At 52.3% G+C, this 26,435-nt stretch overlaps 1 protein-coding gene and 1 non-coding gene across 2 annotated transcripts; both read left to right on the top strand.

The window, feature by feature from the left end:
- Positions 1 to 3,887: 3,887 nt before the first annotated feature.
- LOC111732457 lies at positions 3,888 to 3,991 on the top strand. The gene has a single exon (XR_002777556.1). It is a non-coding gene; the product is annotated as a U6 spliceosomal RNA (small nuclear RNA).
- A 1,877-nt stretch (positions 3,992 to 5,868) lies between these two features.
- On the top strand, positions 5,869 to 24,223 carry MALL (mal, T cell differentiation protein like). The gene is made up of 4 exons (XM_011382021.2): positions 5,869 to 5,976; positions 19,514 to 19,681; positions 21,894 to 22,016; positions 24,039 to 24,223. Exons 1-4 carry the CDS (start codon positions 5,869 to 5,871, stop codon positions 24,099 to 24,101), a joined length of 462 nt encoding a protein of 153 aa, XP_011380323.1. The 3' UTR covers positions 24,102 to 24,223.
- Positions 24,224 to 26,435: the final 2,212 nt, after the last annotated feature.

The following is a 26,435-nucleotide window of genomic DNA, read 5'->3' as shown; positions in this document are numbered from 1 at the left end:
CCACAAGGTCTGCTGGAGGTAATAAACATTGCCATCCCCTCACCTGGGTGCTCAGCAGAATGGCAAGGGCACAGGTGAGCACCAGAGAGCAGGTATAGTCTGCCCTGGGCAGTTTCATGGTCTAAGGTGTAAGTGAGGTGGGACAACCCACAGGGACTGGTGGAGATACAACACCTCATGCACATGTAGAGCAGGCTGGGCCCGCTGGCCGAGGAGCACCCGGCAGACCCATCGTGTGACAAGACAGAAGCTGGTGGTCACTTGCCAGCCAAGGGCTTCATCAGTTTGCAGCTCGCACTTCCCTGGTGATCCTGTGCCCTGGACCACTTGGCTTCCTCTGCTGTGAAGTGTCTAGTGGGCCGGTCTTTTGGGGGCAGGAGGTGACTGTAGCTGGCTGTCACCTCACTGCTTTGTGTCCTGTTTCCTCAAAACAGACTCAGAGACAACCCTCACTTCCCAAAGGCACTGAGCATTTCAGCTTCACAATTGTCTCCTGGTCATCTTCTGGTCACCGTGCAGTCACCGAGCACCTGCCATGCTCCGAGCACAGAATCAGGCCGAAGGACACAGAGGAGCAGCCCTGACGACTCTGTGCTGACTCATGTATGCGAGGCAGATGGTCCTCCACAAAGAAGGGCGCGGACTGCTCAGGGGCTGTCACTGTGTCCTTTAACTACTGCTGTTCTACTTCAACCCAGTGATGAGGCGGCTTGGGGTGGTAGTAGCCCTGGGCAGGCACAAAGTGAGTGGGCATGTGGCTGTCCCTTCCTGCCCACTCTCCACACTGCACTGACTGATGCTAGGGACCTACTAGCTCAGATTAGTTTGGGGAGGGTCCCTTATCGTCTGCACTCCCCATGTTCACCATCTGAACTTGGAACTTGTGGACAAGATGGCCTGGACCCCTCAACGCCCAGCCTTGCTGTGTGAACGGGGTGTTTGAGTGCAGTGATCAGTAGTAGACTTGGCAAGGTGGGGGGTGGGGGGACGGCTGGGTGGGACAGCTGGGTGGAAAGGTGAGGGAGAGTACAGGGCTGAGTGTCTCAGTGGGTAGATGGGGCCACAGGCTCTATGACTCCATGATGACTGACGCGGTGTAAAACCAGAATCATAACAGAGGACAGCTCAGTCTCAGGACTTCGGTCGTGTGTGTATTGTGTACTCCATCCCCCAGGCTCTGGGGACAGGCTGGACCTTCACCTGCTCATTTGTGTCTGGCTTTGCCAGCAAAGATAAGTTTGCAGAACTTTGTCCTTTCGAGGAGGCCACCTTGGGAGAAAGCAGAAAGGCTATCAGCTTTTTGAGCACTTCTGGTAGATGCCTCCCGATCACCTTACCCATAGAGTCTTCCCTCATTTTTGGCAGCTATGTGTGCTTGGGGGTCAGCACTGCGTGAGGTTAAGGATGAAGCCAACTGCAGTGACAGTGACAGGCCCGGCTGATAAACACAGAGGATCTAGGTCCTTGGTGGCACTGTTTTAGTCACTGGCTCAAGTCCCACCTGAAGCTAGCACTCCTCTGAAGCTCACGCTTCCCTGAGGCAGCAAATCCTTGAGTGGCAGATGCCAGAGTGGCCTTCTGCACCTTGCTTGGGAACCCCTCATAGACACAGCTGCCCATCCTTTCCTCAAGCCTCTTGGGCTTTCCCTGGCCTGTTCCCTGTTTGTCGGATGACCCATGAATCTTTTCTGAAAATATATGTAAAGCAATTTATGATGAAGAGAGAGTATGAAGAGGAGGAGTTAAAAAAGAGGTAAGCAGTTGCCCCCGAAGCCTTTATGGCTGAGAGGGTAGATTCAGTTGTATGAGGACACATGTTGAGCGCCTGCTGTGTGCTGGGCAGTATTCAACATGAGCCACGTCACTGCCCTCCTGAGGCCCACATCCTGGGGAGGGACTGGGGCAGGTGAATCAGTGAACAAAGATGCAAAGTGATAGCACTACGCAGAGAATTAAAACAAGCTGGTGTAGTTTAGGTTCTGGCCAAATGGGGGTGAGTGTGATACCCACCCTCCCCCTGAAGGCAGCCAGACGCCCTGGACAGAAGGCATGGGGCAGCTCTCTGAGGACTCTAAACATTACACAAGAGCAGAAAGTTTTGGGAAGGAAACAGATTTCAAAATACGGCCAGACTGGTGGCGTTTCCCATCTTCCTTCCTGCAGTGTCCCAGGGCCCAGGTGCAGAGACGGTGTGGAAGCCAGAGCTGTGCTGGGAGACAGACCAGACTGTCTCTCCAGGACAAGCCCTGGGCTGCTGGGCTGAACAACGAGAGAGGGCCCCGATGCTGGAATGCAGAAAACTCCGTTTCCATCTGTCTGGCCTAGCCCCCAGGCAGTGTAGCAACAGTGGTGCTGGCGACAGAAGAGGCAGCCAGACTGGTGATCAGAACACTGAGCAAAGAGACCGTTTCTCTCAGGCCAAAAGGACTGTAGTCCTGAGAACTCGGGGGAATCCCATCTCCCCTTTCTCCTTTCTCCTCCCCTCCTTCCTCCCCTCTCTCCTTTTCTCTCCTTCTCCACCCCTCCCCCCCCCCCCCGCCCCCCCACCCTCCGCCCCTGTATCTTGTTGCTTTTTGGAACAGCAGAGCAGAGAAACTAAAACCTGGCTTTTTAGCCAGAAGACCAAGGTGAGGTTGGAGGGGCAGGGTCTCCTGGGAACTGGAAAGTGTCAGGAAGATCATAAAAAGGAGGGAGCTAAATAAAGTGACCCCTAAAGCAAAGTATGAATGTCTGAGCTCACCCCAAAGCTGACCCGACACAGCAAAGGATATCCGAACTGAGCTCCCAGGTCCCCCACCAGCAGGCACAGCAACAGTTTGGACTAGCACCGTGAGCCTTAAAAACAGAACTGACATCACTTAGTAGTTTCAGCCCAGAGAAAGCAGACAGGGACTCTCAGCCTGGACCTAACTAGGCTGACTGCCTGATCTAAAAGCAAACAAACACAGAAATATCAACATTTTCCATGGGATTTAAATAAGACCCACAATTCCATAACAATATTCTAAATGTCCAGGATACAATCCAAAATTACTTGCTATTTGAAGATCCAGGAAAATCTCCACATCTCTCAAGGAAAAAGACAATCAAGAGATGACTGCTCTGAGATGACACTGTTTCTGCAAGTGAGACGTTAGACAGCAACTATTGTATTTGTGCTCTACAAAGTAAGGGCAGGTCTCCTCGAAGTGAATGGAGAGATGCTCTCATCAGAAAAACAGATGGTACAGCAAGAGCCAAACTGAAGTCTCAGAGATAAAGAATATAATAACCAAAAGGAAAACAGTGATTGGATGGACTCTAACAGAATGTAGGTGAGAGTCAATGAACCTGAAGATAATCAGTAGATCAATATTGATAGATCAATATGAATTATCCAGCTGAATGACAAAAAGGAAAGATATTTAAAAAAATAAACAAGTCTTCAGGAACCTGCGAGATCACAGGAGAAGGTCTGACATCCTTGTCCTTGGTCTCGGTACCAGGGGAGAAAGGGTATAGTGCAGAAAAAGGTTTTGAAGAAATAATGGCTGAAAACTCCTTAAATTTGGTGAAATACATAAAGTTACAGATTTGAGAAGCTCTATGAGCACCAAACAAAATGAGCTTGGGGAAATCCATGCCCAGCCATATCATAATCAAACTACTAAAAGTAAAGGCAAAGAAAAAAATCTTAAAAGCAGCCAGAGAAAAACAATTCGTTAAATACAGGGGACAACACACTAAATGACTATGAATTTCTCATCAGAACTAGAAGCCAGAAGGCAGTAGAACATTTTTTAAATGCTGAGAGAAAGAAAAAAAAAACAAAACCCTGTCAACCAAGAATTCTGTATTCTGCAAAAATATTCTTGGGGGATGAAAGTGCATACAGACAGCATCAGATTGTGCTTGCTTCTGTGGCACACACATGAAAATTGGAGCAATGCCAAGATCAGCATGGCCCCTGCACTAAGGTTACACGCACATCCCTGAAGTGGTCCACATTTTTTAATGTATGGCATGGCGAATATAGTTGACAATACTGTGTTGCCCATTTGGAAGTCACTAAGAGGGTAGAAGCTCTCATCACAAGGCGTTCTTCCTACAGCTCCAGCTCTGTCCCCCTGGCATCTCGTGCCTATGGTGTCTCCAAATCCAACAGTGTTCTGATAAAGGGCCTAAGGAGAGTGTGCTGTACTTCGTCGCAGATAATAAAACACCACTTGGTTAAAAGTAAACATTTAAAATATGCCATTTTTTCTAGCGTTGTTTTGTGACACCTCTGCTTCTTAATACACTAAGTACTTCAGCAGGCGACAGGGGCCCCGGCCCCATCATTGCCTCTGCTCCATAGATGAGCGGCGAGCCCGGGGCAGGCTTCCTTCTTGTTTTCCCTTCAGCCATTTCCATTGTGCACCTTGTCCATGGCCAGATCAGACGAGTCCTACGGCCCATGGGGAGTAGGGGCAGGACTGTTGCAACATTCAGGAAAGGAGGCAAGCATGGGGCTCCCGGAGCAATGCTTGCCTTGGGTTCATCCTGCAGATGAGGTGGAGCCAGTGGCAGGCAGGCCAGGTGGCATATCCTTCCGGATCCCCGCAGACCTGGGAGAAGGGGGACCCCAGGCTGGCTGGAGGTCTGCTCTGGGAGTCCATCACCTCTCCTTGCAAGGTCTTTGCCTTGGGCTTCATTTGTCCAAACTCCCTCTCTCCTGGCTCTCCCCAGACCAGGCAAAGGCCCAGTTGGCTGCTGTACCCCATCTCCAGCCAGAAGGCAGGCCTGGGATGCAGCGCTCTCCCCAGGAAGATACTGGCCCCTTGTGCAGGGCAGTTCGTTACCTCCCCACTACCCTCCACACCAAGCCAGCACTGAGGCTGCAGCCATGAAGACAGGGAGAAGGGACCCAAGGTGCACCCAGGCAGTTGGTGGCCATGGGCCTTTCTGCAGATGGTTGATTGCAAGCTAGAGAGGAAGGGAGCTCACATCTCTAGGACCTGTGTACAGACAGGAAGGCGCTCCTGCTCCTGGGTCACAGCCCGGTGTGGGGCCAGCGGGTAGTCAGAGGCAGGAAGGAACTGACTGGCCCCAAGCCCGGCTCCTGGCTTCACTGAGTGGAGCGCTACGTGGGCAGGGGGAGGACAGGGGCCTGCAGCAGCACCCAGCCAGCCTGGTCCTTCTCGGGTGCCTGCTAGGCAGATGTCTCCCAGACAGGATAGCCACCTCCATCTGTTTTGTGGGAAAAGGAGAGGACCATAAGGAGGGTGCAGAGAAAGCAGGAAGCATCAAGCCCCTGGGGATGGGTGCTGGAAGCGAGGGCTGCTCTCCCGCTGATTGGAGGCTGAGGGTGGCCCCCTGGAGTAGTCGAGAAGGGAGCCAGGGCAAAGGATGTGAGACCCAGAGTGTGTACAGTCACTGACGTGACCTGCAGGTTCTTGGTCTCCGCAGTTTGAAAAAAGCCCACCTCACCACATGCAGGGCTGTGGGGAACACCGGAGTGGTCTGCAGATTGTTTGGCTCATAGTAGGTCTTAAATAGACCTCTGTCGTGGCAAAAGGCCTTAGCCTACACTCTGGGCACAGGGTTGTGGTGGTGGCTGCGGCCAGCGTCCCTGGAGTAACATGCTCCAGGATTCCAAAATCCCTGAGAAGGAAGAGCCCAGGGAGAGGCTCTGCCCCAGCCCAGCGGCTCCGGCCCTGCTAGTCGGCCCCCCTGACCGGCAGCTGCCTTTGGCTGAGGATTTCTGGCTGGCGCGAGTGGAAGGACCTGCTCCACTGGAACGTTTTTGTCCCTCCCAGGCGACGTCTGATGGGTGTGTCGGACAGGAGGTGATATTTGACGGGCAGCGGGCTGGCGGCTGCGGAGCCAGGCGCCGGGCAGGGTGCGAGCATGGCCTCCCGGGACCTGCCGCCCCCAACCAGCCACGCGCCGCCGGACGTGCCCACGGGGCTGGAGCTGTTCCTGACTATCCCCTACGCCTTCTTCCTGCCGGAGCTGGTGAGTGCGCCCCACAGGTAGGGAGGGCCTGAGGGGCTGCTGCGCTCCCGTCCTGTCCCAGGGAGGGGAAGGAGAGGAAGGGGAGGAAGGGAGACCCAGCCAGGCTGCTGCGTCCCTGCGTTCCCACTGCCCCATAGCACTGGGAGGCTCTCCAGTCCCTCCTGCGCTCCCCTGGGCTCCTTCGCGTAGGGGATTTTCTCCACCCACCCCACCGGGGCCCAGACTGCTGCTAGAATATTCTAGATCCTCAAGATGATTTTGGAAACGGACTTGAATTATATGGCTTCTTTTCTCCAAGTTCTTGTTTGTGCTTTTCTAAAGTTACAAATGGGGGACTCTTTCTTTCCTCCTGAGAGGTCTTCCAGTATCTTCTTACTTGTCATGTCAGCTGACCTTAAACTTTGACTTATGTGGACACCCCACAGGAGGGAGCTCATGACAACCTCACCCATAAAACAGTCCTGTGAGCTGCCCTGGCTGCCCTCTGAGAACCTGTCACCATTGGTTAGTCTCTGGGGCACCCATGGCTGAACTGTGATTCAGTTCCTGCCAGGTGCTGGCATGCACCCATCTGCACGGTTCTGCACACAGTGTTCCCTGAGCTTGGTCCTCCCCAAGCCACTGTCACCATTCCCTTTTCACTGATGGGGACAGTCAAGTCTGGTGAACAAATCGGGACAGAGGAGTTTGTTTTCTGAACACCCGAAATATCTAGCTTGTGGGCGATACTTTCTTCACAGCTCTGGACATGGCAGTGCTGCCCCAGGCAGGGAGGAAAAGATAGAAAGCAGATTCAGCTCTCAGCTAGAACTCTCATCACTTACAAGGCAGGCTGGGCCCAACTGGGCGACCTTTTGGCAAACTGGTTAAAGGGCGTCCATTAATGGTCCTCAGAAGCGAGGAAGGGCGGGGCAGGCTCCACACTTGGGTGGCTCCCGCTGAAACCCCATCCAAGAGGCAGGTTTCTGCCAGGCCTGCCCCCAAGGGGACACAGCGTGGGCATCCTGCCAGCCTGATGACATCTTAGTGCTCTCACAATTTCTGTGCCGGACCTGGGTGTATCCCTCACCTCAGAACAACCGCGTGAATTGTCAGGTCTGTGGTTGACCCCATCACATGCTTTATTTCCATCATGCAAGCCATTTGTGACGCTGCCTTCCCAGGGTCCCTGACTGCTGGAGAGAGACTGGAAAGCACTTCCCCTCCACAGTCAGACTGTGCTCGAGGAGGTGGCCATGTGGGGCTGTGGCACCAGGGAGGAGAAGCCATCTGATCTCATCAAGTAGGGGAATTGTCCAGGTCTGTCACAGAGAGGGCCACTGTGGATATGAACCTCAAATGACAGGCTGGGTTTCCAGGCTGGGAGCCAGGAGAGGGAAAGTCCTAGAGCCCAGAAGAGTTCAAAGGGCAAGAGCTGGAGGGATGAGGCTTCCGAGATCAGGAAAGGACCCAGCAAGAGGGGCCTCTTGTGTACCTGCCCCCACAGTGCTGGCTCCTGTAGGTGGAGTCCCCGGAGCAGTAAAGCAGTAAAGCGCACAGCTATGCTGGGATCCAGGAGTCAGTATCTTAGGGAATGGGATTTTCTCACTGGTTTGATTTTATTCCTTTATTTTTCTTTTGAAATAATTTTAGATTCATAGCAATGCTACAGTAGTAGTACAGAGATTCCTGTATAGTCTTTACCCAGTGTCTCTTAATGTCCACCTCTTATACAGCACAGCTGTCGAAAGAGGAGGGCGACACCGACACTGTGCGTCAACTGTTCTGTAAACCTACGCCAACTGCCGTCTTGGCCACTAGTGTTCTCCTTCTGATCCGGACCCGGTCCAGGCTTCCACATCGCGCCCCTTTCCCCATTCATATTGGGCCTTCCTCAGTCTTTGCCTTGACATATTTGAAGAGCACCAACCATTTATTTTGTACAATGTCCCTCCATTTGGCTTTGTCTGAGGTTTTCTCACAACTTTATTTTTAATTCACTAGTAATTCTTATTCATTGTTGAAAACTTTGAAAACACAGAAAACACTATGATCCATATATATGCATACATTCATATATATATGTGTGTGTGTACACACACACACACACACACACACACACACACACACACACACACACAGCAGTCCCCTTTTACCTGTATTTTCACTTTCCGTGGTCTGTTATCTGTGATCAGTGGCTGTCCAAAAATATTAAATGGAAAGTTCCAGAAATGAACAATTCGTAAATTTTACATTGCGTACCATTCAGAGTAGTGTGATGACATCTCTCGCTGACCCGTTCTGTCCCACCCTGGCTGTGAATCAGCCTTTTGTTCAACATGTCGCTTATACCCTACCCTCCCATTAGTCACTCAGTGGCCATCTTGGTCATCAGACTGACTGTTGTGGTGTCACAGTGTTTGTGTTCAACTCACCCTTTTCCTCAGTAATGGTCTTGAAACACAGGAACAGTGATGCTGGCGATTCGGATGTGCCAGAGAGAAGCCGTAAGGCATTTCCTTGAAACGAACAAGTGAAAATTCTCGATTTATAAGGAAAGAGGAAAAATGGTATGCCGAGGTCACTAAGATCTATGGTGAGAATGAGCCTTCCATCTGTGAAATTGTGAAGAAGGAAAAGGAATTTCATCTCAGTGTGCCAAGAGAGGGAGACCACACATAACTGAATAGTCTATTGTTACAGTTGTTCTATATTATTGTTGTTACTCTCTTACTGTGCCTAATTTATAAATTAAACTTTATCATAGGTGTGTATATAAAGGAAAAAAACACAGCATATAGAGGGTTCAGTGCTGTAGCGGTCTCAGGCTTCCACTGGGGGTCTTGTACCACACCCCCATGGGTAAGGGGGCGCTGCCGCACACATGGAATATTTAGCGGGGTTATTCTGCACCGCCGCTCTGCACCAGTCTTTCCCTTCAGTAAGCCTCCCTAGCACGTGTGGGCCTCACAACAGGGATGGGAAGGTGACCAGGAGAGGAGGGTGAAGGTCTAGGCGAGTGGGTGATTCTGACACCACGGAGAGAGTAAAAGACATGCTGGGCTGGAGAGGACAGTGCGGAGGCAGCCAGTAGGAGCCCCTCTCTTGTCTCTGGTCACCTGGGTACTACAGAGCACCAGCCTTTGCAGTACCAGTAGATTCCCAGTCCTGGGGCCGAAGGCCTCATGGACAGGCGTGTGTCATTCTAAGGACATGAGGCCAGAGAGTGGCTTCTAAAACCAGGAGCTCAGGCCAACAAAATGGGGCAGAGAAAGCAAAATTCAGACTCAGATGTCATCCGTGATGGGGTGGCCCAGCATGGACATCAGTAGTGTCTGCAGGCACACGTCCCCCAGGTGCCCAGGGCCATCCCACAGGGAAGAGTGGAGCAGAACTAAACACAGGTAGCCCGCACTGCTTCATGGTCGTCAGCCTTCTGGGCCTCTTCCCGGATGCTGGGTCTCTCTGGGTAGGATCCAGGTATGAACCCGCAAGTGTTGGCTGCGCAGCTAGTGCTGCTCTAGGCCAGGCTTTGATTCCCGGGGACATGAGAACAAGAGGTGATAACAAGGGATAATGTCCCAGGGTGGGCCACCAAAATGAGAAGGTATTTGAAGACCTACGACAAAGCAGGCGACTCCATAGAATATGACAGAATTTATAACAGGGCAATTTCCTTGCGGGGATGTAGGCTCAGAGCTGACAAGTGACCTGGCACTCTGCTGTTCTCCGCTAGCAGACCCAGTTCAGTACTTTTAATAGTATAAACTCAGATGGTGATTGACAAGACAAAGAATGCAGTAATGCCAGGGGCCAGCTTGACATTCATCTCGGTTGTCCCACCATTCGGCCATTACTAACAAAAATATTTGTGGCTCTGTCTCTAGGAGCACAGATGCTTTGATGTGCTTGCTGGGGCACAGAGCTGAAGTCGGTTTGTTCATATCTATGTCTGGACAGATGAGGTCAGGCCCTGTCTTAGAGGAGTGATGCGGGAACATGTGGAGAGCACTCCAAAATGTGGATCGGGTGTGCTCAGCCACAGTTTCAAAGGCCCAGGAGCTGGAGTGGCCATCAGGGCATGCTTATTCAGGGATGCAGGCCCAGCATCCCATGAGGGCTTGGACCAAGGGTGAGGCTGGGACTTCCTGGGTCCAGAAGTTACCGCTTGCAGGGAGCCGGGCTGCAAGAAAGAAGGGCAGCGGCCCCACGTACATGCCATGTGTTTGCTCGGCAGATGTTTAGTGAGCACCTACTCTGTGCCAAGCACAGTGATGTAAGGACAGGAAGATAGACATGACCCTGCCTCATGGAGCCTGGAGCCTAATGGGGCAGATAGAGACCAGCCAGGGAGACTAGTGCATGGTTCCATGTGGCCAGGGTGCCGGGAAGATGGACCGTATGGGGGCGGGGGAGGCTGCACACAGAGAGTGCTCAATGCAGGGGACAGCACACATAGTCACTGAAAGGCTGAGGGAGCAGAGAAGAGACACTGAAGCCACCAGAGTGGTAAGGGGCTGCCGCCCTCCCTATCAGGCCAGCAGACAGGGCTCAGACCTGGGGAAGCCCAGCCCAGCTGGTACTGGTGCCTTTGAGGAGGGTGTGCTGTGAGTGACAGAGATAGGACTGGGGAACCAGAAACTGGGGTTGTGGGCAGAGTTCCAGCCCACATCACAGAAGGGTGGGCTTGAGCTGAGAGACCCTCAGAACTAACTGGCGCCTCCACACCCACCCCCCACCTCGTGAGCCACCTTCCCAGAACAGGAGCCTCTCTCAGACAGATGGGGCAGGTAAGCAAGCCAGCTGTAGGAAGGCCCACCCAACAGGGTGTCACTTAACTAACAGGTCCTCCTGCAGAGGTGGCAGGAGCGGGTCCAGCACATCCTGGCCCACTGGACCTGGAGCCCCAGATAAGCAGCCTGGCAGATTAAAAAGTGCCCCACCCACTGCCCCACCCCACCTTGCCAGGCTCTTCACCAGGGACCTTTCCCCGGGCTTGGCAGGTCAAAGCAGCAGGAAGGGGCCGGAGTAGTTGGGGGTGGGGGACCCGCATTCCACAGCAACTCCGAGGCGCCACTCTCAAGAGAGGCCAAATGCAGTGGGTGTGAGCCAGAGTCTTCTGACCTGTGCAGCCCATCCAGCTCAGCCCCACACCTTGACCCAAGTGTCTGAGTTTTGCTTTTCTGCCTCTGCTCTGTCCACAGCCCCCACCCACCCATGCAGACCCTCTCCCAGCCGATGTTGGATGGTTGTGTGGGCAGTGTTTATTTGAACACCGTTCTCTCTGACAGCATATTTTTGTGTGGTCCTAAGGTGTCACAGGTGGGGTGGGGCAGAGGTGCGGAGGCGGCACCACCTTTGTGGGAATTGGCCCAGGGAGATGAGACTGAGCAAGAGTGATGGAGAGTCCAGCAACCCGCTTCCTGCCTTCTCTCTCCAGTCGGTCAGCAGCTCGAACCCAAATCTGCTTTGTTCCAGGCTCCGTGCGCTGCACCAGGGACACAACAACCACAGGGCAGAGTCCTGCATCCAAGAGCCCAGGGTCTAGGGAGGAGTCGGTGAAGAGAGACAATGACCATTAGGGAGGTCGCAGAGGAGTGTGCTGGGGCTCTGCAGTCAGGGCGGCTTCCTAGAGGAGTGACATTGGTCTGGTCCCTGCTCTCCAGGGTCTGGTCACAGACAGAATGGGGGAAGTGGCAGCTGAGCAGGCAGAAACCGGGACTGGGGTGAATGGTGACATCCTTGGGTCCTCGGTGCCTGACAAAGGGCAGAAACATGGCCATAGGTCACAAACTGTTTGCAGGTTCCTGGAGCTTCGAAGGAGGAGGTGGGGGGCCTGCCTGAGCTCAACTCCAGGGATCATCTGGTTACTTCTTGGGGATATGTGAAGGGACATAGGTTAATAAATGTGGGAGCCAAAGAGAGGAGACCAGGGCGGGAGGCCCGGCGAGTGAGGCAGCCATGCGGCAGCCGCTGTGGGACCTGGGTGTCCCCATCCTGCTTGTTTATATCTGTTCAGTGCTTTCTGACTTTTCTAAGGTGCACAGTAAAAAAAATCAAAGTTGAAAAACTTGCCCCTCAAATGCTTAGTTTCTGGTTGTTTGTTTGTTTAGACAAGAAGGAAAGCCCTTTAGACTTCGGATGAATAAGATGGAATGTTGTTATCACTGTATTTTATGTTACCCAGTAAATCTGGCTGTTTGCTCAGTGAAAAGCTGGGTCAGTGGGGGCCTGGTCTGAATGGCTGGGTGCGGTCCCAGCAAGGAAGGCAGAGAGGTCTGGCGCTGACTCACTGCCGCTCCCGCTGTGGTATCCTGCCCCTCCCACCACAGCGCACCCCAAGGTGGGCCTTGATTGCCTGGCTGGCCGCCAGCCTGTCCTGAGGGCTCTTTTGGGCACCGAGGGCTCCTTATATGACCTGGATGGAGCCCTGGCCAGCACTATTGTTCCTGGAGTGGACCGGATGACACAGGGGCCCTCACTGGGGACCAGGAGACCAGGCTGGCCATTTCCTACTGACCTTAAAGCCACAGAGAGCAATTCTCATTCTGTGAGCCAGGACGAGTGGCCAGTGTTTGGAGGTGTCCTGGTTGGGTCACAGAGCACAGAATTTCTACATAATGCTGGTTGTTTGGGGCCCTGAAATCCTGTCCAGAACTGCCCCACCCCCACGGGTCGCTGGGAAGTCACTTGGCTCTCGGAACTGGTTTAGGAAGTGACCATGCCCGGAAAGTTTTCCAAAGCCCTTGGCCCGAGATGCAGGGATGAGAGCCTCCTGGGGAGCTATAAGCAGTATCTCGTGGGCATGGGGTCTCGGAGCTGCCATAGGGAGGCCTGCAGCTGGGGAGGGCTGCCCAGAGCACCTAGCTCCCCGGAGTCTGACTGGGGCCTTTTCCTCCCAGCCAGTAGTCTCTGAAGCTCGCGATCCGCCCCGTGCCTACGCCGAGTTCAAGGGAGGGGCTGGGGATGCAAGGCTGTCAGGGAAATCCAAACAGTGGTAAGGACAGGGACGCCATGTCAGTGGTGGGTGCGCCTGCCACAAGGAGACACCCCAGCCATGCAGAAAAACCTGTCACAGGTGCCGCCCTTGTTCACAGCTGGCAGGCCCCACCCAGGCCCACGCCTCCCCAGGCATACAGACCTGACAGCAGAGTCTTCTGGGCTCCGCCTTTGCCTGCCACACAGGGTCATTATTCGGGCAGCATCTGTCTTCATAACCTGGTGGTGCGCGAAGTTAACTCTGCTCAGGTAGCCCAGCCCCAGCCCCTCAACTGCCCCTCACCTGCTCCAGCCTTTCACTTGCCCCAGCCCCTCACCTGCCCCTGCCTCTCACCTACTCCAGTCCCTCACCTGTCATAACCCCTCACCCGCCCCTGCCCATCAGAGGCTATTCAGCCCCCAGCTGCTCCATCCAGGTGGACATGTCCGCTCTCCTAAAGCAAGGCGACCCTCTCTCGTCTCCCTCTCATTCAGAAATCCTTTGTGAGCCTCCATGGTCCAGCACAGTGGCTGTCCTCTCTCTAAACGGGCATGTGGGTTGTTAGGGCGGGTCTGAAGCCCTGTCACTAGGCCAAGCAGCTCCTCCTGGAGACCAGGGCACTGGCTGGCTGGCTGGGTTTCATGGCTCAAATATTCTGTGCATCTACAAACGAGCACACACACCCCACACTACACACACACCACACACAGTACACACAACACACACACACCACACACTACACACCACACATACCACACACCACACACATACCACATACCACACACATACCACATACCACACACACTCCATACACCACACACATTCCATACACCACACACACTATACCAAATCACCACACATACACACACACACATACCACACACATGCACAATGTCTTCTTTTTCTGCACAGTTGCAGCAGCTGGGCTCATGAGTCTGAGCCTCTGCAGCTCCTAGCATTTGTCCCACTTGGCATAAGGAGTGTTTGTCCTCTTTGCAGCCTGCTGAATCTCAGTGTGTGGGCCACGTTGCTTTCACTGGCCCCACTGGGTGAGTGTCCGGGGGTCTCTTGTCATTGCTGTGACCCTCCAGGCATAGCAGACAACCCTATGCGCTTGTCACTTGGTTTATGTGTATTATTTGTGGGACAGACCCCCTGAGGGAAATTACTGGGTTGAGCAGGATGTGCATTTAATGTGTTGATTGACACTGTCAATACTTAGAGCCATTGGTGGCACCATTATTTAACCTGGAGATGGCAATGGACTTCACTTGGGGTCTACAGGCAGGCTTGAGGGTCTGGGAGCCCACAGACTTGCAGACAAAACTGTGTGTGTCTGCAAAAAATCAGTGCATTTTTCTAGGTGACCAAATTCGCATCGGCCTCATAGAGAGTGCATCCTATTCGCCCCACTGATGGGTGTCACAGGTCCCCCAAAGTAAACTCCCATCCTCAGGAAGGCTAGCCTCAGACATTCCCTCATCTGGGTCTTTCTCGGGGAACCTCCCCAACCCCCGTCTTCTCTGCCACTCCAGACGATGGCTAACGTGGCCAGTCATGGTTCCCCAGCACTCATCATTCACACGAGAACCAGATGATGGGACCAACACCATCCCCACCTGCTCTGTTAGATGGACAGGGACATGGAGGCACAGATGAGTTAAGTAGCCTGCCCAATAGGCAACACTGGGGTTCAAACCCAGCAGGAAGGGTTCCAGCCCCTCCTCTGGAGACCCAAGTAAGAGTGGAAGTGAGGAGGTGGGCTCTGGGTCCTTGTCCCGGCCACATCATTGGACACCTAACAGCACAGCCTCTCTCTCCGGTTCAATGCAAACCTCTGGGCAGGACCCAATCCTGAGGGCTTTCTCGAAGTCCCTGGGGACCCCAGGAGCAGTGAGACTCACGTGCTGCTCTGACGGCAAGACTCAGGGTCGGCAGATTTCAGAAGCTCCTTATTCCTACGCCACATTTTTGGCTTGATGCTTTTCCTTCATCAAGCTTCCCCCCCGCCCCCAAAAAAATAATAATAAGGATCGATAGCACAGAGATGAGCGTGGCTGCCTTCCAGCTCTAATAAGACGTTTTTTAGTTTGAGGGCCAGTCTCAAACATCTAAAAATATATCCTGCTCTTGGGAAACACAAGACGAAGATTGAAAGGAGTGAGTGAGGCTGCCAAGAAAATCTGGAAAACTAAATATGAGGTTTTTTTAAAAAAAGGAAAGACAAACACTCAAAGTTGTCTTGCCTCTAAAGAACCAACCCAGACTGCATGACACAGAAATGAGAGAATATGCTCAGCCCAGCTTCAGTTCACTGGAGTTTGTCCTTGGCCCCAGTTCCTTCGGCTCTTTAGGAGGTGGAGAGAGTGGGAATAAAAGTAAATAACATTCCTAGCATCACTTTGCTTGTGTAGCATGGAAGCTGTTTCGGAAGTTTCCCATGCTCAGAGGCCCCTGCCCTCAGGAGTGAGATATGACCACATGGGGAGACCCTCGGTGTCCTTCCTGTGTCCTGTGCCACCTCAGACCCCAGTCCCCTGTGGCATGTTCCACCTCACAGACCCTGGTGAGAATTAAGTGTGGACGTGTAAGTGGCAGTATCTGGCCAGGGCAGCCTCTGATGTCAGGAGGGGACAAGCATGAATGGGCACCCTTGCCCACCTGGGCCTGGCACAGGTGAGCTGGCAGTCAGCCAAAGCAGGTATCAGTTGGCAGCTCTCTGGTCTTAGAAAGCCCAAGGTGGTTAGAATTGCCATCCCGACTAAACAAGGTCGTCTGAGTGAATGCAGGTTATAAACTGTAATAATGCAGGTTATAAACTGCACCTGGTGAATGTGAGGTGGTGGCGTTACCTCGATTTATTCAACAGAACATTCTTTGACACCTTCCCCACCTGCTCTGTTTCAGGCCTGATGTTGCACAGACCACCCTCTGCCCTTGGAGGTCTAATGCGCATCTAAAATTGTCCAAGCACATATGCAGCCACTAAATCCTGACTGCTGTCCCCACTAGTAGCCAGCATTGTTTGGGTGTTGGCCATGTATCTGTATATGCTTCCCATGGCATGTGAGGAAGACACTTGGCAAGTGCCCTAAAGCTCAGCCCTGGCACCTCCCTGCAGGAGACCCCACCACTGGGACAGACATGAATGGGCCCAGCTAATGCGGGACGGCAGCTCTCATCCCTCCGCGTCCCTCCTCTCAGGACAAGGCACCCCAGGCCCAGTCGAGGACTCTCAAACTCCACCTGAGGATTGATTAACAAGGCCCCCAGAGCCGGTGCTTCCGGAGGTGCCAGGCTCACAGAGGCGTCGCCCAGTCCCTTGAGGCCTTGCCTGTGCTCAGCCTCCCGCCCTGTTCTGGCTTCTCGCCTGTCCCTGCTCAGTCCTGGAGAGCCTGTGAACCCTTCGTGAATTCAAAAGTGCTTCTCTCTCCAGGACAACAGCAGTGGAAGCCTCAGGAGGGTGGGTGACTTATCTATGTCTGCACATTGTGTTTGTGCGAGGGGAAAACAAACCCCAGAAAACCAGGGCTGTTACGGAAAACAGAGCCTGAAAGTGCATATCCCAGCTGAGCGGTACAGGGGTGAGCAGAACCCTTCAGTCCCTAGAGTCTCTAATAGCATGATTCGCAATGCAGCCACCCCACAGCCATGCACGCAGACTGCAGAACACCAGAGAGAAGGCTCTGAAAGCAGCCAGACGCCAAACGCAGAATTGAGCAGCAGTACAGCCACCGGCCGGCTCTCAGCAGCAACAGTGGAGGCCGGAACACAACAGAATGATGCCGAAAGATGCAGAACGCAGTGGGAAAAACATCATGGGAGTGCTGAGAGCGAGGAATTGTCAGGGGAAAATGACAGTTTCTGACAAATCCAACTGACTATTACCAACTGACTATCCTAAAGAAATGACTGACAGTTGTACTTCAGGAAGAAAGAAAATAATATCAAAGAAGTATCTGAGATGTAATAATAGCCTCAGGACTCAAGGTGAGGAAGGATTTCTTAAACTTGACCCAAAAAAGCACAGTCTATAAAGGAAAAGATCAACATATTTAATTACATTAAAATTAAGAACTCATTTCATCAAAAGACAACATAAAATGTGTGAGCCGTGCTGGCAGAATACATCTGTGATATTTATAATCAGTGAGATCCGTACTATTAAAAAGAATTCCTATGAATCAATAAAAAAAGGACAAACCTATAACAAATTTGCTACCAATAAAAAATAAAAAAATTTCATAGAAGAGGAAATATGTGAAAATAAGCTCTATCTCATTAATAATCATAAAAATTAAAATCTAATAAGATACATAGAAAATCGCAAGGAATCTACCAAATAATCACCAAAAATATCTCCTCAAACTAATAAGTCAGCTCGGCAAATCGCAAGATACACTGCCAACACGTAAAATTAATTCTGTTTTTATCCACTCTCAAAGAAAAATTGAAAAATCAAAAAAAAAATTTTTTAAGCCAGACAGAAAACGTTGAAAATCACATGATACCACTTATATGTGGGATATAAACTTAAAAGCAACAAATGAACAGAACAAACAAACAGAGACTCATGGACATGGACAATAAACTAGTGGTTACCAGAGGTTAGGGGGAATGAGAGAGGTAGATGGGAGGGAAAAAAAATTTTAATCATTTCTTCAATCAATCAATCAATAAAAATAATAAAATAAAATAAAATAAAACTTAGTCTATTTACAGTACCTCCTCCCAAACCAAAGACTTAGGCATAGATATAAGAAAATGTGTACAGCATCTGTGATGCCCAAAACTATAAAACGTTGATAAAAAAAAATGGGACCAGAGCATCTTGACAATTAGAGAGGATGCCGTGTTTGTGCGTGGGAAGCCTCAACATAGAAGAGATGTCAGTTCTCTCCAGACTGGTCTCTAGGTTTAGCACAATGGAAATCCCAGCAGACAGACATTGTGGATACTGACACGCTGATTTTAAAACTTATGTGGAGAGGCAGCGTAACTAGGGAAGGGATGGGCTGTCTCAGATGGTCAGAAGTATGAGCCACCCATGTGGATGACTCTTGATTATGGCGACTTTACAGAAAATTTAACATCTGGTGGTACGATTTCTCCAAGCCACAGACCCAGCAGCCATTGCCCCAAATCTCCAGTGGTCTCATAATCCAACTGGTTCTTCTTCATTTTCAAACTTATTGCTATGTAAAAGATAAACTCCAGCACACCCACTATGAGACGGCACAAGAATGGAACATTCTCAGCCTCTGCAGGGGCCTGCGTGCACCCATTCCTGGTAGCTCTCTCCCTCAGGAGGGTGACTCAGCAGGTGCTGAGGAAGGTGGGTTCTGAAGGAATGTGGGAGCAGCAGAGAGTTCAGGTTCCGTATTTGAGGACTTGAGGACCTTGAGGGCAGGGGCCAGGACTGGGGCAAGGCGAGCAAGGTGACTGGTGTGCAAAACATAAGAAGGGACGTGCTCTCAGGATCATGCCAGTTCAGGGCTAGCCCCGCAGAGAGCAGGGGCTTCACACGGGCACGTGGGCAGATGTGCAGTGCTCAGGATCCCAGAGAGAAATGGGCTGGAGGGGTTCCTGGGACCCAGCGATACGGTGCTTCGAGGCACAGATTTAACAGGAATGGAGCGGGGAGGGCTGAGGAGACTCGCAATGACTCCCTGAGGGGCCCCAGGCTGGGGGGGGTCACTCAGAACTTCCAAGATGAGCCAACAGCACAATCGCTTGGAGCTCAGGTCACCGTCTTCTTCCAGGCCCCTAGCTGGGCATGTGTCTAGTGAGCACTGGGTTTCTCCCCTAGGCTCACCAATAGGGGTGCGAGCCCGGCCCCAATGCAAACAAAGGCAGAGCCCAGAGAAGACAGGGAAAAGGCCTGGTTTCCCTACCAATGGGGTTATAAATGGCTGGACAGAGTTGACAGGAGATTAAACTGGAACCACACTGCCCAGATGGTAATGGACCCAGGGTGTCAGATACTATAACCCGGGGGCTCCCAACCAAGTGCCCACAGGAGTAGGCAGGCACTGCCAGTGGGTGAAGAGACCCAGGAGAAGGAGAGCACTATTCTACAGTGAAAGTAAATACCTAAGTATGCACCACACAGTGGGGAGAGGGATGTGGTCCACTGAGGACTCCAGGTTCTTTTCAAAGAGACAGTAACAACTCATTTCATCCTACACTGGCCTGGCGAATGGGTTCCTGTGGCCAGAACTATGGATTTCTCAAGAAAGGTCTGGAATCTGGACTTCTCATGTGAAATATTCTGTTTTAAATGTTGGCAGAGTATTCAGAAATGTTTAAAAACTGCATGTGCCAACACCGTTTGGGCCAAGAAGACATGTCCACAGGCCAAATTTAGCCAAGTCCTTTCATCGATAACCTCTGCGTTCGCCCCTTGAATTTTCTAACAAAATTCACTGTGACTCAGGGGGCCAGCCTTCCTCCCCATTTCCTGCAATTCCCACCTAACTCCACTGGAAGAGCCTTCACCCAGAGACAGAGGAGGAGAGAGCCTGCAAAATGCAACCTGTCCCCCCACAGCACGCGAAGCCCCTCCGGTTTCTCTTACAGGTGTTCGGGTGCTGGGTCTGGATCCTGGTGGCCTCCACTCAAGTGGCAAACCCACTGCTACAAGGATGGGTGATGTACGTCTCGCTGACCTCGTTCCTCATCTCTCTGCTGTTCCTGCTGTCTTACCTGTTTGGATTTTACAAGAGATATGAGTCTTGGCGAGTCCTGGTAAGAACTGGCTAAAGGTCTGCTCCCCGCAGACCTGTGTCCCGGGTGTCGTGGGGAGGGAGAACCAGAGGCCTTTCCTGGCTCGGCCCCATGGAACCAAGACTTCTTGTGCTAACGTGCTTACCTGTTAAAGAGGAGGAACGTATTGCGCTGCCAGAGCTGATCCTCATGCCCCCTCGATGCCTCCCTAGTTGGGGATGTGCACATTCTGTATGCAGCGGCCCTCCAAAAAGGCGGCAGGACCCCAGACCACACAGTTGAAAATCCACCTCTAATTCTGACCCCCCAAAATGTAACTACTAGTAGCTTACTGTACCGATAACATAAACAGTCGATCAACACACATTTTACATGTCATATGTTTTATATCCTGTGTTCTTACAATCACGTAAGCTAGAGAAAGGAAAATATTACCAAGAAAATCACATTCTCAGCACTGCGCGTACTCATCGAAAACGACCCACGTGCAAGTGCAATTCAGGCCTGGGTTGTTTCAGGGGCAGCTGTGCTCCTGTATCAGGCACATCTGGACTCATGTCCTCCTAAATTTTATCTGTGGTAAAATCGCTAGAGCAACGTCAAAGGAAATGCCAGCAGGAAAAAATATCACGCCACTCTCAAGGGTCCATCACAAGCCCTGAGTCTGTCCTTCCACATCCCTCACAAACTTTACATTCAATGTATATATATATTAATTGCAGTGAACCAACAATCCGAGCTGTAGATTCTTTCATTCAATATTCCAACGTTAATTATGTTTCATGTTATCATAGCATCTTGACATTTTTCTATATCAAACAACTTAAGACATACACACAAGCAGCAAGAGTCGTTTTAGGGACCCTCATGTAACCGTAGCCCAGAGTTTAGCATCACCAGGATTCTGCCATATTCGCTTCGTATGGTCTTTGTTTTCTTCTTGAAGAATTTTGAAGCAATCCCCAAACATTACGTCATTTCATTCTGCACACTTCAGTGTGCCGCCAAAAATATGCAAGCTTCCTTACATTGTCATACACGTAAACCTTAACAGTAATTCCGCGGTGTCATCTAAGACCCAGGTCACACTCAAATGTCCCCAGTCATCTCGGAAATATCTTGTGCAATTGGCCTGTTGAGTCAGGACCCTCATCAGGGCCACGCATCACATTTGGCAACTATGGCTCCTGGGTCTCTTTGGTCTAGGATAGTTCTCACTGCCAGTGGAAACCGGGTCAGCTGTCCTGTAGCACATCCTCCGCTTTGGACTTGCCTGTTTCCTTCTTCCTGGTGTGACCTGACTCGTCCCTCATGTCCCTAAACTTTCTGTAAGCTGGAAGTTAGCACTCAGAGTTACTGAAGATGGGTTGAACCTTCCTGGCAAGCACGCTTCATAAGTGGCTTCAGGTCACATCTCACAGGGTAACTGGTGGTCACTCTCCCTCAGGAAGTGTGACAGCCCCGCCCCGTCAACTTTTTCTCTAATGCTTCTTTCATCTACCAATGAGTTTTCCGGAATGGAATAGTCCATTAGGGGTTGCAAAATGCTGATTTGCCCATGATGACGTTCCTGCCAGACCTGATAAGCTGTTTCTAATGCTGCATGACATTCTCATTGAGCTGAAGGACACGGCTCAGAGTTCAGCACAGAGGTTCTGAAACTGAAACTTGGAACCAGAGTAGTTGACTCTTTTGACCCCACCACATGTGAGCTGAGCCTCAGTTTCCTCCTCTGTCAGTGGAGATAACAATAGAGCAGCCCATGAACTTAGCTGTGGAAATGAGATGGGACAGCATGTGTGTGGCTAGGGCCATGTCCAGGGTGATGCGTCTGCCCAGCGCCGATGCGGCCCTGGGTTCAAATCCTACCTCAGCTGTTTATTTACTTACTGAACCTGTTCCCGTCAGCCTCAGAATGGCACTAATGACAAATGGGACTTCTCTCATTGCTGATGAGGTCCAGTGGGGTAAATGAGAACAGGCCTAGCAAAGAGCTGGGGCGGACAAGCCCTCATCAGTGTCGGCTGGCACTGAGCTCATCATGGCTGTTTATTAGCCCTGAGTTGTTCACTACATGGATGTTTCATTAGAAACACTATTGAAAACAAAAAAAAAGCAAAGCTGGAGCCGGGAGCCGGCCTGTCTGTGTGTCGCCCCTCCCGGCTGTGTCCTCGGGGGATGGCTGTGTCAGCCGCGTGAGGGCACACTCACATGGCCTCTGCTCTGCCCCCAGGACAGCCTGTACCACGGAACCACTGGCATCCTGTACATGAGCGCGGCTGTCCTGCAGGCACACGCCACCATCGTTTCTGAGACCCAGGACATACACAACTACTACATAAACACTACAGCCTCGGTGGGTGCCAGATAGGGCTCGGAGCCGGGGGCTGGGCCCAGAGGGCGGGGGAGGGCGCGTGTGTGCGGATGTATGCATCAATCTGTGTGCCCGGGCTCACAGTGTCCAGGACCCAAGTTCAGGTGTCACGTCTTGTCTTCTGTTTTTCCCATCCCAGCGCTCTGACACCCACTTCACTGCCCTCGGATTTTTTTTTCCAAAATGGAAACTGGGACTCCCTTCTCTCCTATGAAGAGCGCTGCTCGACACGGAGTTGGAGCTGGGTCCCTCTGCATGGCCAATCTGCTCAGGTGCCCTTTTATTCCAGTGACAGAGCCCACAGGGATCCAAGGCGAGGTGGCTCAGCCCAGTGATGGGACAAGCAGTGTCCCCAGCCTGCAAGCCCATGGAGCAAGTGGACCCCAGCCCCATCACCTGGCCTCCTGGCCTGGGCCCAAGCTCCCTCTTCGTGCAAGGCACCCCACGCATCAGGCCTCACTGCAGGCTGCCAATTCCTTCCCTAGGGGCCCAACCTTCATCGTTTGCCCCACCTTGAAAACTTCCAGGTGGGACCCTAATGTCCAGGCCGGGTAGGAATCGCTGCAACCAGAAAGGTGGAGCCTTGTCATCTGGGGGCTCCTGCAGGGATCGGTGACAAAGGGGTCCACATGGGGTGTGGACCCCAGCACAAGAATGGATGCTGGCCAGCACTATGACCATGGGGGTGGCCACAGGTATTTAGCTGCCTTTCCAGCCCATCTGCCTCCTTTCCCTTCCCATCAAGCATTTACCTTCTGGCCACTCACCACTCCAGCAATGGCGGCCCTTCATTGCTGAGCCGAGCACATGCCTGCTCTGTCCCAGTCAGGACTCCAGCCACACGGCTGCCTTGCTACCCTCTGGACTCAGAGACGTCCTCTGGCCTCAGGGCCTCGGCAAGGACACCCTCGCTCCAGGAGGCGGCTCCTCTCCTGTTCCTTCTCAGGTCACCTTCTCAGGAAGACCAGCAGGCCTCCCCCGCTTCATTTTCTTCTGGGCGCTGGCCCCCTCTCTCCTACCACGCTATTTGTTTATCTTGCTTACTTTCTGCTCTGTCACTAAAGTGTGAGCCCCAAGAGGACAGTAGTTTTGAATGTTCACTATAATAGACATTGTTATTTTCAAAGAGTAACGGGTGCTTAAAAGATATTTCTTGAATGGACAAATGAGTGAATGAGAGCAGAGTGTGAGTGGACAGCAGAACAAGTGCGGCTGGCACCATGGGCCGGGCTGGAAAGCGTGTTGAGGGCTGGAGCCTGTGTCCTGAGCCGCAGGCGTCATCCTACAGCACTAGTTAAACAAGGTCACATCTTCCTCTTGGGCAGATGAGAGGGGCGGAGCGGGCAGCAGCGGATGTGTCCAGGCCACAAGAGGTCTTGGCGAGGGATGACGGCACGAGACAAAGGAGAGGTGGACATGCTGCCAGATCAGCAGATCGTGCTGCCAGTGGTGGTTGGGGAGGAGTAGTGGAGGTCACAGGTTTGTGGCTCAGGTAGCTGGACAGGATGAGGGCCCTGGAGCCATCTGAGCTATGAGGCTTGCAGTGACATCTCAGGAGCTCAGTCTGGACCTCCGGGAGCCAGAGGCTCTCATGGGGAGCTGACCAACATGTACTAAGAATGGAGTCTGGGCCGGCGAGTGAAACTGGAGGAGTCATCAGGGCACACACAGTGACAGAAAGTAGCAGAGGAAACACCTAGGACAAGAGAATGGCACGAGAGAGGACTCAGGGCAGGGAGAGAGAGAAGCCGCTTTATGGCCGGAAGACACGTATGCAGATAAGAGATGAGCACGAGACACTGAGTGTGGCCTCAGGACACCCGGGGTGGAGAGCTTCAAGGAGGATGGGGCAGTGGGCCAGTGGCTGCTGCTCTCAGGCCAGGCAGGGAACGGAGTGGACAGGGGACACGGCAGGGTTAAAGCACGTGGCTGAGGGCCCCGTGGAGGGGTGGGCAATGGCCAGCACTGGCCGTCTCTAATGCAACCGCTCTCATCACATTCCAGTTCTTCGCCTTCATCACCACCCTGCTCTACGTCCTGCACGCCTTCAGCATCTATTACCACTGAGGGAGCGAGGGCCTGCCATGCGAAGTGCTCTCAAAACCAGGGTCATTGGCTCCCGAGGGTCATTTCAGCCTTCGTCATCTTGATGAAAACAGATCAACAAAACATCAATGGGACTAACGGACCACCTTTCCACACTGAGTGGCGGAACCACACTCTGCATGTGCATTTGGACACTTTAATTCATTAGGGTGAATACGAAAAGCTGTTATTGCCTTTTGCCTGGGAAAGCACTGGCTTTTGGGATTATGGCAGCAAACCTAGCTCTTCTGGAAAGCTAGTCTCTGAAGCCTCACCATAACACCTGGCTGGGGACTCTGTCTCAGCAAATAAGGACAGACCCCAGAGCAGTATATGGGAACATTCAGTCTTCGTTTCTTAAAACCAGAATGATGCTGTCGCTGCCTCCACATCTTTGCTTAAATGCACTGGCCTCCTGTCCTGTGGTTCTGTTCTGCTTTCCAGCCACACTGCCAGCCCTATTCCACATCTCCTTCCTTTTCCTCCCCAGCTTTGGGATCCAAGGAAAATCTGTGTAAAATAAATTTTGAGGGTAGATTTACAGGAGAAATAAGTGATTGACTACAAAATTGTTATACAATAAGACCTGTGGGGGTGGAGGGGAGAGGAGCTCTCAGAAAGCTCCATAGCTGCAGGACTCCCATGTCCTGCCTCCAAGACTCCACTCCAAAAGGACTAGAAGCCACCTTGTCTCTCAAAAAGACCGTCAAGGAAGGAGGCAGGAAGTTTTGTGCCAGGATTCTCCTCCGGGCTCACTTATGTCACATCACATGGGACATCTCAAGAGATCGGGAAAGGACACTTGTCCCAGGGATATATATGGTCTCATGCAGGTGCGCACTCCCTTTGCATCCCTGGCGCCAGCTGGGGGAGCCTGGGCCCATCCCCATTGCCTCCCGCAGCAGGAGCTCCCACAGGGAAGACAGGGCATTTGACTTCTGGGCCATTCTCGATGAAAAGGCTGGTGCGGTGCACAAACATAGCATCCAGGTACTTGGTTTCAAAGTCAATGTTTTCCAAGAGAAAGCTGTGCATCTGGGATTTCTCCAGCTGTGCAGGGTCCAGCCCTATCCTCGCTCCATGCTAGGTCCCCTGGCCTCGTGGGTTGCGGGTCGGGCACAGCCTGTAACTGCACACAGCTGCTGTCGCTTTGAAATGAAATATGTTACAATGTGGAGAGACTGGTCTTAGGCAATTGGAGGGCTCACAGTTTCTATCAGCTTCTTTCTGCTCCTGGGGGAAGGAGAAGGGCTGGGACAAGGAGTCACCTAGGAATGGCTTCTCTACACAGCTTCTCTACCTTTGACCCATTCACTTGCTAACTGCCCGCCTCCTTGAAAAGCCACCACTCTCTCTACTCTTGCCCAGCAGCTGTCTGGGATGGTTACTAAGTAGCTACATCCAAATAAAAGGCATTTGTGCAGTGAAACATCCTGTCAGTCGCCTTCCTGATGCTGGCAGCTGGACCAGCCTCAGAGTCATAGGTCCAACAGCAGTTTCTCCACAAGCCAGTGGAAGGTTGAGGCCCAGCCCACTGGCCAGCCACTTGGGGAGGCCATGTTCATTCCCAGGGCTCAGGCTGGTGGCATCATTTCCACCTCAGTAAGGACAGTTTGAGTGTAAGTTCCAGCACCAAGGCTAGGGGTACACTGGCAGGCCCTAGGGGTGAAGGGTTTAGGGTGGGGAGAGCCACAGCAAGACTGTGGGGTGGGCCAGGGCTGGATTGGAAAACTCTGAATGGGTGGGGAGCAGGCCCCTTGCCGGCCCTTAGCTTCATGTCCCCCCTGTTCTTTTGGGGGCTCTGTCTTCCCCTCCCATCACCCTACAGGCCCCCCATTTACTGCACAGATGCTGCAGACTCTGCTCTGAGCCCCAGGCCCCCATTCACCTTCAGCTGACCAGGTCCCAGCTCACCGCCACCTTCCGGCCTTGAGGGGGGTCTCTTCTCTGTGTAGGGCTCTCCCAGCCTCCATCTTCTGCAGAGAAGACCCCGAGGCAGCCCATGGGCTGGGACACAAGCTTTATTGGCTTTTCTCCTTTAGTTCATCTGTATCCCCACTTTCCCATCTGCACCCCACTTTCTCATCTGTACTTCTCTTTCCCATATGCACCCTTTTCCCACCTGTACCTCACTTTCTCATATGTACCCCTCTTTCCCATATGCACCCCACTTTCTCATCTGCACCCATCTTTCACATCTGCACCCCTCTTGGGGCTTCTGGGATTCTGCATCCAAGTCCTTGGCTTCAGGGCAGTGTCAGGTGACCTCAGACTAAGACATCCCGCAACCACATGTTGAAAACTGAGCACATGGTC

The sequence above is a fragment of the Pteropus vampyrus genome, unplaced genomic scaffold (genome assembly GCF_000151845.1).
Source record: "Pteropus vampyrus isolate Shadow unplaced genomic scaffold, Pvam_2.0 Scaffold461, whole genome shotgun sequence".
Taxonomy (NCBI): Eukaryota; Metazoa; Chordata; class Mammalia; order Chiroptera; family Pteropodidae; genus Pteropus; species Pteropus vampyrus.
This window is presented reverse-complemented; position numbering and strand designations above follow the sequence as displayed.

Bases quoted from the DNA above. Each gene is read 5' to 3' on its own strand.
- MALL (XM_011382021.2), top strand. From the start codon at position 5,869: ATGGCCTCCCGGGACCTGCCGCCCCCAACCAGCCACGCGCCGCCGGAC. The intron at 5,977-19,513 runs GTGAGTGCGCCC...TTTCTCTTACAG, and splicing joins CCTTCTTCCTGCCGGAGCTG to GTGTTCGGGTGCTGGGTCTG. The intron at 22,017-24,038 runs GTGGGTGCCAGA...ATCACATTCCAG, and splicing joins ACATAAACACTACAGCCTCG to TTCTTCGCCTTCATCACCAC.